This window comes from Lasiosphaeria miniovina (genome assembly GCF_030549165.1).
Source record: "Lasiosphaeria miniovina strain SMH2392-1A chromosome Unknown B0T26scaffold_3, whole genome shotgun sequence".
Classification (NCBI taxonomy): domain Eukaryota; kingdom Fungi; phylum Ascomycota; class Sordariomycetes; order Sordariales; family Lasiosphaeriaceae; genus Lasiosphaeria; species Lasiosphaeria miniovina.
In genome coordinates, this window is record NW_026848222.1 from 1,770,936 (window position 1) to 1,788,605 (window position 17,670).

The 17,670-nt window shown below is 57.7% G+C and overlaps 6 protein-coding genes across 6 annotated transcripts; 4 read left to right on the top strand and 2 right to left on the bottom strand.

Moving 5' to 3' along the window:
• The first annotated feature begins 725 nt into the window (after positions 1 to 725).
• Positions 726 to 4,942, top strand: B0T26DRAFT_701449 (uncharacterized protein). Its single transcript, XM_060441596.1, has 3 exons — positions 726 to 1,263; positions 1,403 to 1,499; positions 1,589 to 4,942. The coding sequence occupies exons 1-3, from the start codon at positions 1,222 to 1,224 to the stop codon at positions 4,864 to 4,866; spliced, it is 3,417 nt and encodes a 1,138-aa protein (XP_060298058.1). The 5' UTR covers positions 726 to 1,221; the 3' UTR covers positions 4,867 to 4,942.
• Positions 4,943 to 5,004: 62 nt separating this feature from the next.
• On the bottom strand, positions 5,005 to 7,650 carry B0T26DRAFT_701451 (uncharacterized protein). Its single transcript, XM_060441597.1, has 2 exons — positions 7,263 to 7,650; positions 5,005 to 7,043 (listed from the first exon to the last, which is right to left on the bottom strand). The coding sequence occupies exons 1-2, from the start codon at positions 7,427 to 7,429 to the stop codon at positions 5,360 to 5,362; spliced, it is 1,851 nt and encodes a 616-aa protein (XP_060298059.1). The 5' UTR covers positions 7,430 to 7,650; the 3' UTR covers positions 5,005 to 5,359.
• On the top strand, positions 7,651 to 9,925 carry B0T26DRAFT_701452 (uncharacterized protein). The gene is made up of 3 exons (XM_060441598.1): positions 7,651 to 8,363; positions 8,484 to 8,942; positions 9,062 to 9,925. Exons 1-3 carry the CDS (start codon positions 8,058 to 8,060, stop codon positions 9,884 to 9,886), a joined length of 1,590 nt encoding a protein of 529 aa, XP_060298060.1. The 5' UTR covers positions 7,651 to 8,057; the 3' UTR covers positions 9,887 to 9,925.
• Positions 9,926 to 11,395, bottom strand: B0T26DRAFT_701456 (uncharacterized protein). The gene is made up of 2 exons (XM_060441599.1): positions 10,839 to 11,395; positions 9,926 to 10,718 (listed from the first exon to the last, which is right to left on the bottom strand). The coding sequence occupies exons 1-2, from the start codon at positions 11,151 to 11,153 to the stop codon at positions 9,972 to 9,974; spliced, it is 1,062 nt and encodes a 353-aa protein (XP_060298061.1). The 5' UTR covers positions 11,154 to 11,395; the 3' UTR covers positions 9,926 to 9,971.
• Positions 11,396 to 11,840: 445 nt separating this feature from the next.
• On the top strand, positions 11,841 to 14,042 carry B0T26DRAFT_640957 (SWI/SNF complex protein-like protein; the record flags this gene model as incomplete). The annotated part of the gene is made up of 3 exons (XM_060437283.1): positions 11,841 to 11,958; positions 12,024 to 12,565; positions 12,627 to 14,042. 3 exons carry the CDS (start codon positions 11,841 to 11,843, stop codon positions 14,040 to 14,042), a joined length of 2,076 nt encoding a protein of 691 aa, XP_060298062.1.
• A 1,643-nt stretch (positions 14,043 to 15,685) lies between these two features.
• B0T26DRAFT_749585 (acyltransferase ChoActase/COT/CPT) lies at positions 15,686 to 17,587 on the top strand (the record flags this gene model as incomplete). The annotated part of the gene is made up of 2 exons (XM_060445122.1): positions 15,686 to 17,391; positions 17,461 to 17,587. 2 exons carry the CDS (start codon positions 15,686 to 15,688, stop codon positions 17,585 to 17,587), a joined length of 1,833 nt encoding a protein of 610 aa, XP_060298063.1.
• Between the last annotated feature and the right edge of the window lie 83 nt (positions 17,588 to 17,670).

Consider the following 17,670-nt stretch of genomic DNA (forward strand, 5'->3'; position numbering starts at 1 on the left):
TACGGAGAACGGAGTTGGCGGGTACGGTACTGCCTATTGGGGGACGGAACGGGACCTGCAGCGATAATTGAGGCAAATCGACGCGGGATGTACTGCGTAGGTGGCAATCGCAAGGAAATGGGGTGACCCCGATGAATAATACAAAACGCAGTGTGAGAAAAAAGCTATCAATGCCGTTTGATCATTGGCGGAGAAAAGCCGACCAGAAATCTCGTCGTGCCCTTTCTCCGCAAAGACACTTACGTATGCCCATGCCGAACTGTACACAAGGTGTTGAGATAATCCGAAGTTGTTTTCGTTTGTTTATCCTGTTGAGTTGGCAGCAGCATGTATGACCTACCACCCAACGCAGCGTTCTCGAGCACCATTGTCTCAATTTAGACATGGTGGTGTGTTGCACAGCAGCTCTTTTCAATTCTGTTGGCGTGCATACATACGCCATACAGGGCAGTTACCGTAAACGGTACAGATGAGGTGATTTGCGTTGGGAGAACTGCAACTGCAAAATTGCCATCAATCGCATGGGATCCCACGCCTAGTCAAGTGTTGCTAGATTGGAAGGTTGCAGATGCCGGAAAACTGCTGCGAGTACCCGTAAACCAGCACTCGGCGCATGGGTTCAAGTTTAAGCATGTACAACAGTTATGACTGGTCTTCTATAGCGGCCCGCCTTCTCTTGTCCATTCCATATCAATGATTGAAGTTTTAACTTGGTTAAGTAAGGTAACTGATGATTGCTTGTGGACGGTTTGACCTCTTGGTTGACTACCTTCCCGGCTAGTACCGGCTGTATCTTCATGTTTGCTACCTAGGTCCCGACAACCTAGGTCTATCCGGATTGACCAAACTTGACATGATACAAAATACCAAACCTCTGCGTCTCGCATGTTGTTAATTCATCTGATTTATTTCCCGTCAAATTATATTACTGCCGTAGGGGGTGGAGGAGGGGCAACCGCCAAGGTACCTGCAGTTCTGGGTTGTTAATTACCTTACCTAACCCCCTCAGTTACACATGACTGACGCGTTTAGTAAGAAAGCCGCGTCGCGTCTGGTTTGTCCCAGGCCATTAAGGTGCAGTGCGGCCCAAAGAAATATTTCTTGGCATCACAACCTCCATCGTCGCCGCCTCAAGGTGGCATGAGAATGCAAGCTGGGGAATCCGCCCGCCTCATTGCGGCGATACCGATAGCGTGACTTGTTTTTGACCAGGCTGATATTATGGCCTCCAATGTCACCATCAAAGCCATCGACTCGAGTGCGGTACGTATTTAATTCAATTCAATTCGCTTCAATTTAATTCGATATTTCCGATTTGACTTCAACCCTACTGCTTCCACCCAGACGATATTCCCGAAGACATGTCCCGGGTAAACCTGACTGGAGCTGACCTCGATTCCAGGTCCATCAAATACAGTCTGGCCAGGTTATAGTCGATCTGTGTTCAGTGGCCAAAGAATTGGTTGAGAACAGCATTGATTCTGGAGCAACTGCCGTCGGTAAGACCACACTCAATTTATCAAGTCAACAAAAGAAAATAAGTTAAAAAAGGGTGTCCAGGCTAACAGGCTGTGTTTTACAATAAAAGACGTCCGCTTCAAAAATCAGGGCCTCGACTCAATCGAGGTGCAGGACAATGGCTCCGGAATCGCACCCCAAAACTACGAGTCCCTGGCCTTGAAGCACTACACGTCAAAGTTGTCAAGCTACGATGACCTCTCAACGCTCCAGACGTTTGGGTTCCGGGGTGAGGCCTTGTCATCGCTATGCGCGCTTTCGCACTTCTCGGTTGTGACGTGCACCCAGCAAGAAGCCCCACGCGCCACCAGGCTCGAGTTTGAGAGCTCGGGCAGGCTCAAGAGCACGACCGTCGTGTCGGGCCAGAAAGGCACCCTGGTCTCGGTCGAGGACCTGTTCCGCAACCTGCCCGTTCGCCGCCGCGAGCTCGAGAGAAACATCAAGAGAGACTGGACTAAAGTGATCGGCTTGCTCAACCAGTACGCCTGCGTGCAGACTGGAGTCAAGTTGACCGTCTCTCAGCAGCCTACCAAGGGCAAGCGCATGGTCATGTTCTCGACCAAGGGGAACCTCACCACCCGTGACAATATCATCAATGTCTTTGGCGTAAAGACTATGAATGCTCTAATCACCCTAGATCTCAAGTTAGACCTGAAGCCCACAGTCGGCCCGCTTAGCAAGGGCAAGGCCCGAGACGATGGCTCTGGCGTCAGCGCCAGCACCTCCGAGATTCGCGTCCGCGGCCACGTATCTCGGCCAACCAATGGCGAGGGCCGACAGACACCTGATCGCCAAATGTTTTACGTCAACGGCCGTCCCTGTAGCCTACCCCAATTCGCCAAGGTCTTCAACGAAGTATACCGCTCCTATAATTCCTCGCAGTCGCCCTTCATCTTCGCAGACATTCAGCTTGACACTCGCCTGTACGATGTCAACGTCAGTCCAGACAAGCAGACCATATTGCTGCACGACCAGGGCCAAATGCTCGACAATCTTAGAGAGTCGTTGATCGAGCTATTTGAGACTCAGGACATAACCATCCCCGTGGCCCAGGCTCAAACCCAAACACGTACTCCGTATAAGAAATCGGCAGCTTCAACTTCAGAGCCCCCCACGCCCACTATAGGTGAAAGCGACAAGGGAGTTATTTCCGATGCAGATCAGGACGCAGAGGACGCCGGCTCTGGACAGGTCGGCCAGTCCAAAGCAAACGAGGAAGATGAGGACGAGGATAAGGACGAGGATGGAGGCGAAAGCAACGATGGCAACGACACAAACGAAGAAGTAGGAGGCTCTAGAAGATTGCCCAGAAGGCCGAGCAAGCAACCCGTTCCGTCAAGGTCGGCCCCTATAAAGGCTCGGGGCGCGCCTATGCTTTCTCGATGGCTAGACAAGCAGTCAAGTGGTCGGGATCGGTCCGAGCCCACTAACCGTGTGCCGCGCGACCGCAACGAGCAAGGCGGGGCCTCTAGCAAAGAGCGAACGCCAGTCTCGGAGACTCCAGGAAAACAAGACCTTCAAGAAAAGTCCATAGATGACGAAGTGCTCTCGCCAAATCAAGAAGCCACTGACAATGGCGAAGGCATAGAAACTGGTGGACGGGGGGACGAGATGGACTTGGACTCAGACGAGCCACCAGTGCCCGCCATTCCTCCTCCAACTCAGCCCCCGGCGCCGCCTCGATCCAGTCTCATGCCGTCAAGCCGTCCATTCAAACGTTCAACTCAGGAAGTAGCAACTGTCACCATTGGCGACCATACTGTAACCAGTGTGATTGGTTCCCCTTCCAAGCGGACCCGAATAGCCGAAGCGCCAAAAACAATGGCCAAATCCGAGGGAAGCGTAGGTACACCAAGAACGCGGGCCGTTCCCCTGCCATCCTTCGGTGGCCGTCTGTCGCAGCTGTTCTCGGCCTCTATGGCCCAAAAGAGGGGTTCAGTTCAGGATCTCGATATCATGATAGAAGATGTGGAGATGCCGATTGAAGACGAGGAAGCAGACGAGGAAGCTCTTTCTATCTCGGAGCCAGAAGACAAAGGTGACGATAATGTTAATGAGGATGAAGACACTGAAAGAGAGGCGTTAGAAGACCAAGAGCTAGCCAAGGTGGTTGATGACTTCGACGGCGCCTCTCGCAGTGGGCGAGACGAGGAACAGGCCTCGCGAGATGCTCATAGCCCTTCAGAGTCTATCGAGGTCCCACCATCTGATCATAGCAAGGAGGATGCCGATGACGCTAACTACGACTACGTCGATGAAGAAGAGAAGAAGGCGCAAGAAGACAAAAAGGTGCAGAAGATAATCCAAGCGGCCGAAGCCACGGCCCCTTCCGCAGGACCGACTGAGGAGGGCGAGAAGCGCTCGAAAATGCTGCTGAAACCCAAGTCGCGACGAAAAGACCTGACCACCCTCAATCTCGTCCAGCGATTCAAAGTCGGGAATGAGAACATGATTCGGAAACGCCTGGCGGCGTGGTCCCGTCACCAGCCAACTGCTACTACCAAGCCCCGCGCAGCCAGGGAAGAAGCGGGCGGCCTAGAGGCCGACGATGCGGAAGCAAAGCTCGCGCTCAAGATCACCAAATCTGACTTTGGCAAGATGCGAATTATCGGGCAGTTCAACCTCGGCTTCATCATTGCGGTCCGCGAAGCCTCCTTAGCAGACACCACCGCTAGCGGCGACGGGGCAGCGAATCCCGAAAGCAGCCAACAAAAGTCCGGCGGTGGCGACGCTGACGACGAGCTCTTCATTATCGACCAGCACGCCTCGGACGAAAAGTACAACTTCGAGCGCCTGCAGGCTAGCACCGTGGTGCAGTCGCAGCGGCTGGTGCAGCCCAAGACGCTCGAGCTAACGGCGCTAGAGGAGGAGATCGTCATGGAGCACGCGGCGGCGCTGGAGCGCAACGGCTTCGTCGTCGACGTGGACCAGTCGGGCGCGCGGCCCGTCGGCGCCCGCTGCCAGCTGCTCAGCCTACCGCTAAGCCGCGAGACGACCTTCTCGCTGGCGGACCTCGAGGAGCTCATATTTTTGCTGAGTGACAACCCGTCGTCGAGCGCCACGACGATCCCGCGCCCGTCCAAGGTGCGCAAGATGTTCGCCATGCGCGCGTGCCGCAGCAGCATCATGATTGGTCGCGCGCTGTCGCGGCGGCAGATGGAGAAGGTGGTGCGCCACATGGGCGAGATGGAGAAGCCGTGGAACTGCCCGCACGGCCGGCCCACCATGCGACACCTCTGCGCGCTGGGCGCGTGGCAGGAGAGGACGTGGTCCGAGGGCGATGATTTCTACGAGCCAAAGACACGGACCGACTGGGCTGGATGGGCCAAGGCGAGGAAAGGCGGCTGATAGATAGATGGGGATCATCTGGGTTGATTTAGGTTTAAATATCTGCAATAAGAAATAAACACCTTGTCTACATGTATTTATATGTGTATAAAGTTTCTCACAAAAGAGTACTCCTGGGACTAAGAGTTACTAGTATCTCCATTTTCATTTGTACTCTTCTCTAAGGAAAAGGACCTTTTGGAAACAAACTATTTCTAACACACAAACATAAATAAATAACGGAAAGCCGCCAGAAACGACAAGACACCCATTATTCCGGCACACGCCACTGAACAGCCTGGCGGCCGTCTCCCAAATTATCCCCGAGAACACCCGTAAACGCCAGAGGAATAGAAGGCCCCAAGCATTTTCCATGCATGCAAACTCCACACGATATATCCCCACGTGCCCTACCAAACCCGCTCCCCCATCCCCCGCCGCGCATACACACCGCCGTGGCACACTCTCCCAGGCAAGAGGCTGTAAACTCCACTCCCGTCCTCTATAGGGCCTCTTACCCATTCAGCACACCGTAGCGGGAGAATCTGTTCTGGCCAGCTCTCCCTTCCTCGGCGGCCTTCCCGCTGACATGGCGGCGGCCAAAGGCATTGGATCCAACGCCCGCCCTCAAGTCGTAGTCGTTGCCAGACGAGACCTGCCGAGTGCTGCCGACCATGATGGGCGGCGTGCCTGGCTTGAGATCTCCGTAAGGTTTCGAGAAGAAGGCGCTCTCGGGCTGAATCGAGCTGTCTCGGTTGCGTTGCTGCCACGTCGCGGCGCTATTGGACTTCTTCTCGTCCGCAATGTCATGACTTCCATTGATGCGGCGGTCGTTGAGGTCGACGTCTGACAGCACCGAGTTCTGTGCGCCTTTGAACGGAGTGTTGGGGCGACGAGGCGTAGGAGTGGGGTTCGACCGGAGCGGGTTCGGGTGGCCGGGGACGGAGGCGGCGCCAAGATCACTTGCGTCGTTCTCGTTATCTGACCCTTTCGTAGCGTCCAACTTGTAGTCGTTCTCGTTCTCCGAGTCGGACTCACCCATGTCGTAGCGCTGGTCCAGGGCTTCATAAGTCCGTCTTTGGGAGACGAGCTTGGTGTGGTTCATGGCTCGGTTGCGTTGCTGTGTACGCTGGACAAGGGATTCGGAAGCATACCACGCCTCGCTAAACTTGGCAGCCCGTGGCTGGACTGTTTGCGCAGCCTCAATAGGTTCTGCCCGGTACGAAGCCACGGTACCGCTGCTTGGGCGACTGCTAGTTGGACGCGAGTAACTGGAGTTGGGACGCGAAGTGGTCTCGCCGGTCTCCCCCAGGGGAATCTCCATGTAAGAGCTGCGGTGTGACGAGCGTGGGGGCGCCGACATGCGCTTCAGTTCCTGAGGCGTTACAGAATTCCGGGGAGAACTGCTGGGCGACAGCTGGTTCTGGCGGCTGGGAAGATCCTGTCGGGAGTCGCGGGTACCAGAGGTCGGCTGCGAACCCTGACGTGTATGCATGAAAGGAACTTTGGGAGCCCGAGCCACATCCTCGTAGGGGGTGCCGGAGCGGCGCCGGTCCTCAAGGGGGGTGCCAGTACGCATCTCGCTACCCGCATAGCTCGAAACCGCGACAGACGACTTATTTCTCTTATGCGACCGCGACGTCAGGTTGCTCTCTAGAGGGTTCATGTCTGGCGGCATCATGGTGATGCGCCGGAACATGACGCCGAGCCATAGCGAGATTGCGAGTGAGACAGTATGAAGGCCCACTGCAGTAATGAGTCCATAGTACACAGCAGGAACAAAGTAGTCCATGAGCTTCTTGTTGGACGACCACCTAGGCATCCATTCCGTGAGGCCATGGTCGCGCGTAGTGAGGACTCCATAGGTATACAGAGGCAAGACGCAGAGATCGGAGACTCCAGAAAAGATGTGATAAGCCGCTGAAGTCCCAGGAGTGCGCCCATTGGCCGGCCGTGAGAGGTGATAGATGCTGTAAAGGCAATGAAGTGCCGTGACACCAAGCGTGATCCTGATGACCCAGCCGGGCAGGTCGTCAACATTGGTGATGAGAATCATAAGGACAAAGATACCGACGGCGGCGATCAGCTCAAGAAGGCGGAACCCTAGCTGCATACGTCTCATTCCCTTGATCCAGCCCTTGGCCCTGAAGCTCATTGGCTTGAAATTCCATGATCTCTGGCCGGGCACTACGTGGGCGCTGCAATGCAATCAACATCGGGCGCACGGTCAGCGCTCATCTTCCTGTGCTGGGTCCAATCCAGCCCAATCCAATCCAGTCCAGTCCAGCCCAGTCCAGTCCAATGCCATGCCATGCCGTGCCATGCTGGGCAGGAGGAATGGGGAGTGAGGAATGAGGAATGAATGGACGGATGGATGGGGTGGTGGTGTGGGGTTAAGGCTGGGTTGGGGATCTTACTCGGGATGACGGTTGATCGAGACAAGCGGGCCGTTTTGCTTTGGTTTTTGCGGTTTTGGCTCGTAGCTGGCACGCGTAACAGCTTTAGGGTCGAAGGTTGTAGCTGGGAAGCGACCGTCGCCGTTCGTGACTGCCTCGTAAATGAACGGCTGCTGGGCGCCCACCATCGTTGCGACCAGCGAACTGCAACTTGCGACCTGCGCTCAATTTTGCGACTGTCTGGTGGTGGAGTTTTTCTTGTGTCTTCCTGGTTGCGACAGTTGCTGGAAGCTGCTGAAGGCGGGATTGCGGGATGTTTGAGTTCCTGCAGCTTGGGAAGGACCGTCCTCATGTGGGTTGGCAGGGCAACTGCGAGCCGCCCGCTTCATTTGGTTGCATGGGAAAATCAGGCACAAACGACACAGAGGCGCCGTGACATTACGGCTGGGAAATTCATTGGTTTACCTGCAGCGTGCGCCGAAACATTTCACGCTCATTAAAGTCAGGTAGGTGCCACCAAGGTAATTAAAGTAATTGCTGGCGCTATTGTCAAGATACGAATACTCTAAGAATCCTCGAATATCGCCGCCAGACCCGCTTCATGTCCGAGCCCAATCGCCGACAAATCCGTAACTTAGCTCAGAGGCGGCGAGGGGCCGGAGCTGCAACCCGGCTTTTCGAGACTATCACAACAGGTCCGCCCTTTTAGATATCCAACTATTTGCATCAACCCGCAATGGTATCGCTTAACATGCACGCCACCAATTGCCATCTACTGTAGTCTAATATCTCGATTTGTCGCATTGCACCATCTCCATGGCTTTCGTCGCGCGGGCAAGGCCCCTGGCGGTTTGCGCCAGGTGGCAGCGCACACCGAGGGCGTCACTGAGCCAATGCACGACATCGCGATGCGCATCGTCGTCATCGTCATCGTCAAGCCCAGTCTCGGCCTCCGAGCACCCGTTCCGGATAGCCGTCATCGGCTCCGGCCCTGCCGGCTTCTACACGGCGTACCGAGCCATGTCCAAAATCGGCAGCGCAAAAGTCGACATGTACGAGGCCTTGCCGGTGCCCTTTGGCCTGGTACGGTTTGGCGTTGCCCCAGACCACCCCGAGGTGAAGGTAGACACACACGCAAACGCACACTCACACATGCAGATGGGATGCTATGCATACTCTCTACATGCATGACATGAGACTCGATCCCAGAACAGCTTGCCTAATATGTGTCGGAGTCTACAGAAGTGCCAGGAAAAGTTCGACGAGGTGGCGTCGTCGCCCGACTTCACCTTCATCGGGAACGTGTCGGTGGGCGGGCCCAACAAGCACGCCGAGGGGAGCACCGTCCCGCTGGACAGCATCCTGCGCCACTACAACGCCGTCGTGTTCGCCTACGGCGCCTCCATGGACAAGACGCTTGGCGTCCCCGGCGAGGCGGCCCTGAAGGGCGTGTACTCGGCTCGCGAGTTCGTCGGCTGGTACAGCGGCCTGCCCGAGCACGCCGACCTCGCCCCGGACCTCACCCAGGGCGACGAAGCCGTCGTCGTCGGGCAGGGCAACGTCGCTATGGACGTCGCGCGGATGCTGCTCGAGGACGTCGACGTGCTGCGGAGGTCCGACATCGCCGCGCACGCCCTCGACGCCCTGTCCAGGAGCAAGGTCAAGAGAGTCCACGTGATCGGACGCCGTGGTCCCATGCAGGTGCGTATCCATTGACCCTTGTTGTTTTTACTACAGAGTTGTTGCGGACACATGGCGCAAAAAAATGACCGCAGCCAAAGGCAGCAGCTAGACGACCGACCGACTAATCGGCTCCGTAGGCTGCATTCACAATAAAGGAAGTCCGGGAGCTGATGAGACTCTCGGACGTCACCTTCCACCCCGTGGACAAGACGCTGATCCCCGAGGATATCAAGAAGCTCCCGCGCGCCCAGCGGAGGCTCATGGAGATCCTAGTCAAGGAGTCGGACGCCGGCGTACCACCACCCGACGGCCTGCCCAGCAAGTCGTGGTCGCTCGACTTTTGCCTGACGCCCAAAGAGTTCCGGGCCAGGCACGACGACGCGTCGCGAGTCGGGTCGACCGTGTTTGAGCGCACGACGCTGTCGTCGGCGTTCGATCCGGCGGCGTGGGCGCTGGGCACGGGCGAGATGGTCGAGGTGCCGTCGTCGCTGGTGTTCAAGTCGATCGGCTACAAGTCGGCGCCGCTGCCCGAGTTCGCCGACATCGGCGTGCCCTTTGACGACCGGCGCGGCGTCATCAGCAACGACGGCCAGGGCCGCGTCTGGCACGAGGAGCGCACGCAGGAGGCCACCATGTCCTTTGGCCATTTTCCGGGCCTGTACTGCGCCGGCTGGGTCAAGCGCGGGCCCACGGGGGTGATCGCGTCGACCATGGAGGACGCGTTCGCGACGGCCGATGCGATAGCCAAGGATTTCGCCTCGGGCGCTTCGTTTCTCCGCCCGCAGCAAGCCGCCTCGGGCTGGGAGGGGGTCCGCAGCGAAGCAGGGGTTGGCAGTGCCCAAGTGGTGACGTGGGCGGACTGGCGGAGGATCGACGGCGCTGAAAAAGAAAGGGGTCGGCCCATTGGGAAAGAGAGGGAGAAGTTTACAAAGACGGCCGACATGCTGGCTGTGCTCAGGTAGGGACTAGACACCCTGCCACTGCATGGGCACGTACGTACAGTAGTAGTACATGTATATATTGTGTAATTTAACACCACTTTATAATCTATGGCTTGTTTAACTTCTCGGTCAACTCTGGTACTTTGTCAAAAAGATCTCCCACCAGCCCGACGTCGGCGACCTGGAAGATGGGCGCATCCCCGTCCTTGTTGATGGCGGCGATCACCTTGCTGTCCTTCATGCCGGCCAAGTGCTGGATGGCTCCCGATATCCCGACCGCGAGGTACAGCTGCGGCGCAACCACCTTGCCCGTCTGCCCGACCTGGAGACTGTTGTCCGCGTACCCGCTATCGACGGCCGCTCGAGACGCGCCGACGGCCGCGCCCAGCGAGTCCGCCAGCGGGAGCATGATCCGGTCGAACTCCTCCTTGGACTTGAGCCCCCGCCCTCCCGACACTACCTTGGGCGCCGTGGCCAGGTCTGGGCGGTCCGAGGTCGCCAGGTTCTCCGACACCCACTCCGTAGCGCTCTCCGCCTTGGGGTCTACGCCGTCCTCCACGGCGGCCGAGCCGCCGGCGACGTCGGCAGCCGCGAAGGCGGTACCCCGGATGGTGATGATCTTGATGGCGTCCAAGGACTCGACCGTCGCGATGGCGTTGCCGGCGTAGATGGGCCGCACAAACGTCTTGTCGTCCTCGATGGCCGTGATGTCGGAGATCTGCTGCGAGTCGAGCAGCGCGGCCACGCGCGGCATCAGGTTCTTGCCAAAGGCCGTGTGCCCGGCAATCACATGCGTGTACCCGCCATTCTTGATGTTCTCGACCAGCAGCGGCGCATAGTTCTCGGGCAGGCCCTGTTTTTTTTTTTGGTTTTCCGCCCTCGATAAGCCTTCCAGAAACTCAAGATAGACAAGACAGCCCTACAAGAAAGGAATCATGTCGCGCCGGGGGGTTATTAGCAGAGGTGGGCCCACCTTGTCATATGCGCCGTTGTTCACGGCTATAATCTTGTCGACGCCCACCACCTTGGCCGCCTCGTCGGCCACGGCCTTGACGCTGCTTCCGGCAACGAAGCCGTGGACGGACCCGCCGAGCTGTTTTGCCGCTGTGATGGCGCTTAGCGACCCAGTGTTGAGTTTTCCTTCGCGCTGCTCGAGGACGGCCAGCACCGACAGCAATCGGCGCAGCGTCGCGGGGGATCTGAGCACCAAGGAAGGCGTCGCTGCCGCTGCCTCGCGCCACCTAGGGCGGACGAGCGCCGAAAACGCTCGGTGGCCGGCTGGCAGCATCGTGGGTCTAAGGTGGCAATTGGTCGGTTTCGGGGGAGTTTGGTGCACGGGGGGCCTCAAGGACGGGAGCTGGCGAGAAACCTTGGACGATGCACGATTCTGATCGCTAGGGGGGTCGCTGCTGTAATTTAGGCCCTGAGTTTAGCACTCGATCTCCACGAATCCAGGGTCATCGAATGAATGACGACGGGTTGCGGCGGCCCGAGGTTAGCAGCGAATCGGCTCAAGATTGAAAGTGGCTTTGCAGCCCGGCGCAGAGGCCTCAAGATTGCTGTGGCTGTGTGAGATCTCGACGCAAGAAAGGCCCGTGCACTCCACGTGACTCTGGATTTTGGCGGTCTCTTGGCAGCGCTGGAGGTTGGGGCCAGCTCAGGCGACCGCAGGTCCCTGCCCCTTCACCGTGCCTGGCGCGAAAGATTCTCCAAACGCGACCGACTGTCACGAACCGTCCCCCTTGGAAAAGGCCATCGCAAAACCACGTCTTGCGCCGGCCGACGTCGTCATTTCATCCCCTTCCATCCGCCCTGGCCGCGTCACGAATTTCTTCATAACGTTTACGACGCGCTCCAGTGGTTCATTTAGATTTCGGTTTGATTGATTCCATTGGTTCCGCCCCATCTTCAACTCGCCCGTCGATCTCCAATATTTCAAATCATCCACCCCTTCACCAGCCTCACCGTCTTCGCCATGGAGGAGGCTTCGGTCAATTACGGCACACCTATAAATGGTGCATCGCCGCACGGAAATCCACTTCTCGCGCAGCCATCTCTCCCCGAAGCCGTCAATACTGGCCACCAGAATGAAGGTATGGAGTCAATTGTTACAGCCCAGCTTGCACAAAGCTCTTTTCTTACGAGTCGCCATATCCAGATGTGCAGATGAGCGAAGGCCCAGAGCCCACGATCAAGCAAGATAGCACAACTCCCGCCCCTGGCGCGACGATGGACAACCCCCTCGACGCGCCAGAAGGCCCTCCTGCTGAATCTACTGCGCGCGAAGACGAGGAGATGGGCGATGCAGAGAAGCAGGAAGCGCCACAGGGTGGCGAAGGCGCAGGCGCAAATGATGCCGTGGCCGAGGTGAAGACAAAAGAATTCATGGAAAACGCCGCTCGGGAACACTTGATTTCACAGACGCATTCCATCGTTCTTCCCAGCTATAGCACCTGGTTCGACATGAACACGATCCACAACATTGAGCGCAAGGCCCTGCCAGAGTTTTTCAACAACAGAAACCGGAGCAAGACCCCGGCAGTCTACAAGGACTACCGCGATTTCATGATCAACGCCTACCGGTTGAACCCTATTGAGTATCTCACCGTGACAGCCTGCAGACGTAACCTGGCAGGCGATGTCTGCGCCATCATGCGCGTTCACGCTTTCCTTGAACAATGGGGCTTGATCAACTACCAGGTGAGCCTATTTAAGAGACGGCAAATCGACGCCTTGTTTAGAAGATGCTAATCGTCCCTAGGTTGATACCGATCAACGGCCGTCTCATGTCGGCCCGCCTTTCACTGGACACTTCAAGATCATCTGCGACACACCTCGCGGGCTTCAGCCGTGGCAGCCAGTCGCAGACCCGGCCATCTCTGAAGGGAAGCAGAGCAAGGACACAGATGCCAAGGCTAGCACGACGCCGGCCCCCAAGAGCGAGCTCAATTTGGAAGTTGGGCGCAACATCTACGAGGCTAACGCCAAGAACAATAAGCTCAACAAGACCGAGAGCAAACCGAATGGCGAAACCCCGGCGACAAATGGCGTGTCTGGAATTGACGAACTGACTAAGACTCCGATCGTCAAGGTAAACTGCTTCAACTGCGGAGTTGATTGCACCCGAGTGTACTACCACAGCCCCCAGTCGGATCTTAACTCGAAGGCCAAGTATGATCTGTGCCCGAGTTGCTTCCTGGAGGGCCGTCTCCCACAGAACCAGAGCACGGCACATTATACGCGGATGGAAAACCCCACATACTCTTCCATTCTCGACCGTGACGCGCCCTGGAGCGACGCCGAGACGCTCAGGTTGCTCGAGGCTCTCGAGCGCTATGATGATGACTGGGGTGAGATCGCAGAGTTTGTCGGGACTCGGACACGCGAGGAATGCGTTCTGCAGTTTCTGCAGCTCGATATCGAGGACAAGTATCTCGAGTCTGAGACCCTCGTGGCCCCCGTCGGACTCCAAATGCTTGGTCAGCATGGTGGCCAGCTTCCCTTCAGCCAGGTTGACAACCCTGTAATGTCGGTTGTGGGCTTCCTCGCCAGCCTCGCCGATCCCGCAAGCACAGCCGCGGCTGCCAACAAGTCTGCTGAGCTTCTCAAGCGGAGCCTTCGGGATAAACTCGAGGGTGGCTCTGGTGCGGACGAAGGGCAAACGAATGGCAAGGGGAAGGAGAAGGAGAGCAGCGACTCGATGGAGGTCGACATCAGGCACGAAGTCACCACCACCACTACGACCACAACTATTACATCAACCAGCGCACTTGCCAGCATCCCCCTGGCCACCATCGGAGCGAGAGCCGGTGGCCTGGCGTCGCACGAGGAGCGCGAGATGACACGGTTGGTGTCGGCGGCAGTGAACGTGACGCTGGAGAAGATGGAGCTCAAGCTTAAATATTTCAACGAGATGGAATCGATCCTGCAGGCCGAGAGGCGAGAGCTGGAGCGGGCGCGACAACAGTTGTTCTTGGACCGGCTCGCCTTCAAGCGGCGTGTGCGACAAGTACAAGACGGGCTCCGGTCGGCGGCGGCCGTGGGCGGCGATCACGGCCTGAAGATGGCACACGAGCTTATGACGGATGGCGACCGGATGAGCTTTCAAGCGCCACCAGCGGTTGGATCGGTGCAACCTCTCAGCGCCGAGGCGCCTACCAAGAGCTACGAGGCCTAGAATACACCGCAGCTATTCGGAGGGGTCCCCATGGAGCAGGAGGGGCAGCATCAATGGGCCGAGGAATGTGGCCCAGCAACCCAATGGCCATATGAATAGATCATCATACAACAACAACAACAACAACAACAGTCACTATCATTGACATTATCATGGTGTTCGTCTTCTCCGCCGGCAATTCTTGGTTTTGGTTTTTCTTATCTTTTTTTCCTCGTCTCGGCGTCATGGTTGAAGCACAGTCAGAAGGGAGTCGAGGGCTTTTTGTCCTGTGCTAGTAAATGTTGTGTATGAAAAGGATCTTATTTCTTTTGTGATGTATCAAATACCGCGAGAGTTGTCAGGTGGGAAGGACTGGTCTTTTTTTCTTTTTCCTTTCCCCTTTTCCCTTTTCCCTCTTTTATTCTGCTTTCTCCGGTTCGCCGACGAAGTTGTTGCGGTGGCGGTGGTTCCGTAGAGGAGGAGCTTGTGGGTGGTGGTAGTGATGGTGATGGCGGTGGCTTGACGGGTGAGGTGTCACTTATTTAGATACCTTGTTAGACTGCCGTTGGCTAGCGTCGAAAGCAGGCAATGTAAAAGCTTCGTTTTTTTGTCGTGCATGTGATCCAAGACCCTCACGGCTTGGACCCACCCCGAACCCCAGCCCGTGTAACATCTCCGCTAACCCGCAACGACCCGCGCGCTGCAATGCACTGCACCCACATACGGGCGGTTTTGAGAAGCGACACCAAGGTTCGTCAGGTGCCCGAAACGAAGGGCAGCGGCCGAGCCAATGGCATGTGCGTCGAATAGTGCAGAATTGGCACTGCTGACTCGCCGAAGGTGGCATCCATGATCCCGGCAGTCGAGTCGGAGTCGAGGGGCAGCGCTGGAGCAATAGGAAGGGAAGGAGCCTGGCCTGGGGTGCGATGGGATGCGATGCGGGCTTAATTAGCCTCGGCTTGAGGGGTCGTTCGGACCAGCGCTACTCGCTTCCCGGGCCAGTCTCCGGCATCCATCGCCCCTCGCCAGCCCATTCCAGCCCGCCCCATACAATAGCTACACTACATACCTTACTTAGCTTAGGGGCCGAGCCGCCCTCATCACGCTCTCTTATTATCTAGTCTACCTACTCCGTATGTATGCCTAGCCTCGTGGAGGTTTTTTCTTAAGGACAGTGCAGTGCTACCAACCGCAATCTCCGGCGACTTCTTTTTCTTGGTTCGTTCGGTGTCGTGTCTTAGCTGCCCGTGTCCTTCTTTGCCCGGTTCTGGGATTTTCGCCTGGACTGTTAACACAAGACAGGACTACCTCGCTACCTCGTCCATTCGTCGACCTGTGCCCGCGGCTCCGTACCCCGGATCATCCTGCTTTTTTGTTGTTGCTACTGCCGCTAGCTCCACTTGCCCAACCCGCACGTCCAAAGGCCGATTGGGATGTTGGCCTCGCTCGCAAGAACTGAGGCTCGGTCGCCCACACTCAGACACCTCTTCAGACACCAGACGAAGACAACGCCATTGGTTCGTAGCCAGTCTTTCTCTACCGTCCTCTCTGCTCGCTCTGCTTCCTCTCGTCCCTCATGCCCTCGTGCTCAGCCTCTTGGGCATGTGTGTGTAGAACCGCTTGGCTGACTTTGACCTTCTTGGTACGTACAGCAAAGACTATCCATGGCCAGCAGACGCAACAACAGCTCGCTCCCGGTAGGCTATGTTGAGGACAAGTCCAAGGGGGCCATGCTCCGCTTCCAGGACTCGCTGCCCCGGCTCCCGGTGCCCACCCTGGAGGAGACGGCAACGCGCTATCTTAAGTCGCTGAAGCCGCTGCTGTCGTCGGCCGAGCTCGAGGCCAGCATCAAGGCCGTCAAGGAGTTCATCGCCCCCGACGGGCCCGGCCGCAAGCTGCAGGAGAAGCTGCTTGCCCGCCGCGAGGACTCCAAGCACAAGAACTGGCTGTACGAGTGGTGGAACGACGCGGCCTACCTCAGCTACCGCGACCCCGTCGTGCCCTACGTCAGCTACTTCTACTCGCACCGCGATGACCGCCGCCGCCGCGACCCCGCCACGCGCGCCGCCGCCATCACCACCGCCACCCTCGAGTTCAAGAAGCAGGTCGACACCGGCTCCCTGGAGCCCGAATACATGAAGAAGCTGCCCATCTGCATGGACAGCTACAAGTGGATGTTCAACGCCAGCCGCGTCCCCGCCAAGCCCGCCGACTACCCCGTAAAGTTCGACCCCGCGCAGAACAAGCATATCCTGGTCATCCGCAAGAACCAATTCTTCAAGGTCGAGCATGAGGTCGCTGGCAAGCAGCTCAACACGTCGGAACTCGAGCAGGCCTTCCGCCGCGTCTACGAGCTGGCCTCGACGCAGCGCGCCCCGGCCATCGGCGCCCTGACCTCGGAGAACCGCGACGTCTGGACCGATGCCCGCGCCGTCCTCCTCAGCGCTGACTCGATCAACGCCAAGTCACTCGAGGCTATCGAGTCTGCTTCCTTTGTCGTGTGTCTCGACGACGCCGCGCCTGTGACGCTCGAGGAGCGCGCGCACGCCTACTGGCATGGCGACGGCCAGAACCGCTGGTTCGACAAGCCGCTGCAGTTCATCGTCAACGACAACGGCACCTCGGGCTTTATGGGCGAGCACAGCATGATGGACGGCACGCCGACGCACCGGCTCAACGACTTTGTCAACGACGTCATCTTCAACAGCAAGCTCGATTTCTCCGACCCGACCGTGCGGTCGAGCTTGCCCGAGCCGCAGGCCGTTAAGTTTGTCGTGACCAAGGAGCTCCAGGCCGAGATTGACCGCGCCGTGCAAGATTTCACCGCCGTCATTGGCCAGCACGAGCTCGCCGTGCAGGCCTACCAGGGCTACGGCAAGGGGCTGATCAAGAAGTTCCGCTGCTCGCCCGACGCCTACGTGCAGATGATCATCCAGCTGGCCTACTACAAGATGTACGGCAAGAACCGCCCCACGTACGAGTCGGCCGCCACGCGCCGCTTCCAACAGGGCCGCACCGAGACATGCCGCTCCGTGTCCGAGGCCAGCGTGGCCTGGTGCAACGCCGTTGCCGACCCTACGGCCGACGACAAGACGCGCATCGCCCTGTTCCGCAAGGCCATCGACTCGCACCTTGAGTACATCACCGCCGCCTCGGACGGCAAGGGCGTCGACCGCCACTTGTTCGGCCTCAAGCGCCTCCTCGAGCCCGGCCAGTCCGTCCCGGCCCTCTACCAGGACCCCGCCTACGCCTACTCGAGCTCGTGGTACCTGTCCACCAGCCAGCTAAGCTCCGAGTTCTTCAACGGCTACGGGTGGAGCCAGGTCATTGACGGCGGCTTTGGCATTGCCTACATGATTAACGAGAACAGGTTAGTTCCCCAAAGCCATCACTCTGGCTACTCTTTCTGTTAAAACGACCTGCTAATACTGTCTCGCAGCATCAACTTCAACATCGTATCCAAGGGCCTGGGCAGCAACAAGATGAGCTTCTACCTCAACGAGGCGGCCGGCGAGATGCGCGACCTGCTCCTCCCCACCCTCGAGGCCCCCAATGCCAAGCTCTAGATTCATCCGAGGTCCTTAGGTCACACACGCCCTCAATGTGTAAAGCAAGGGGGAACCCCTTGGAAAGAAAGAAAGAGAACAAA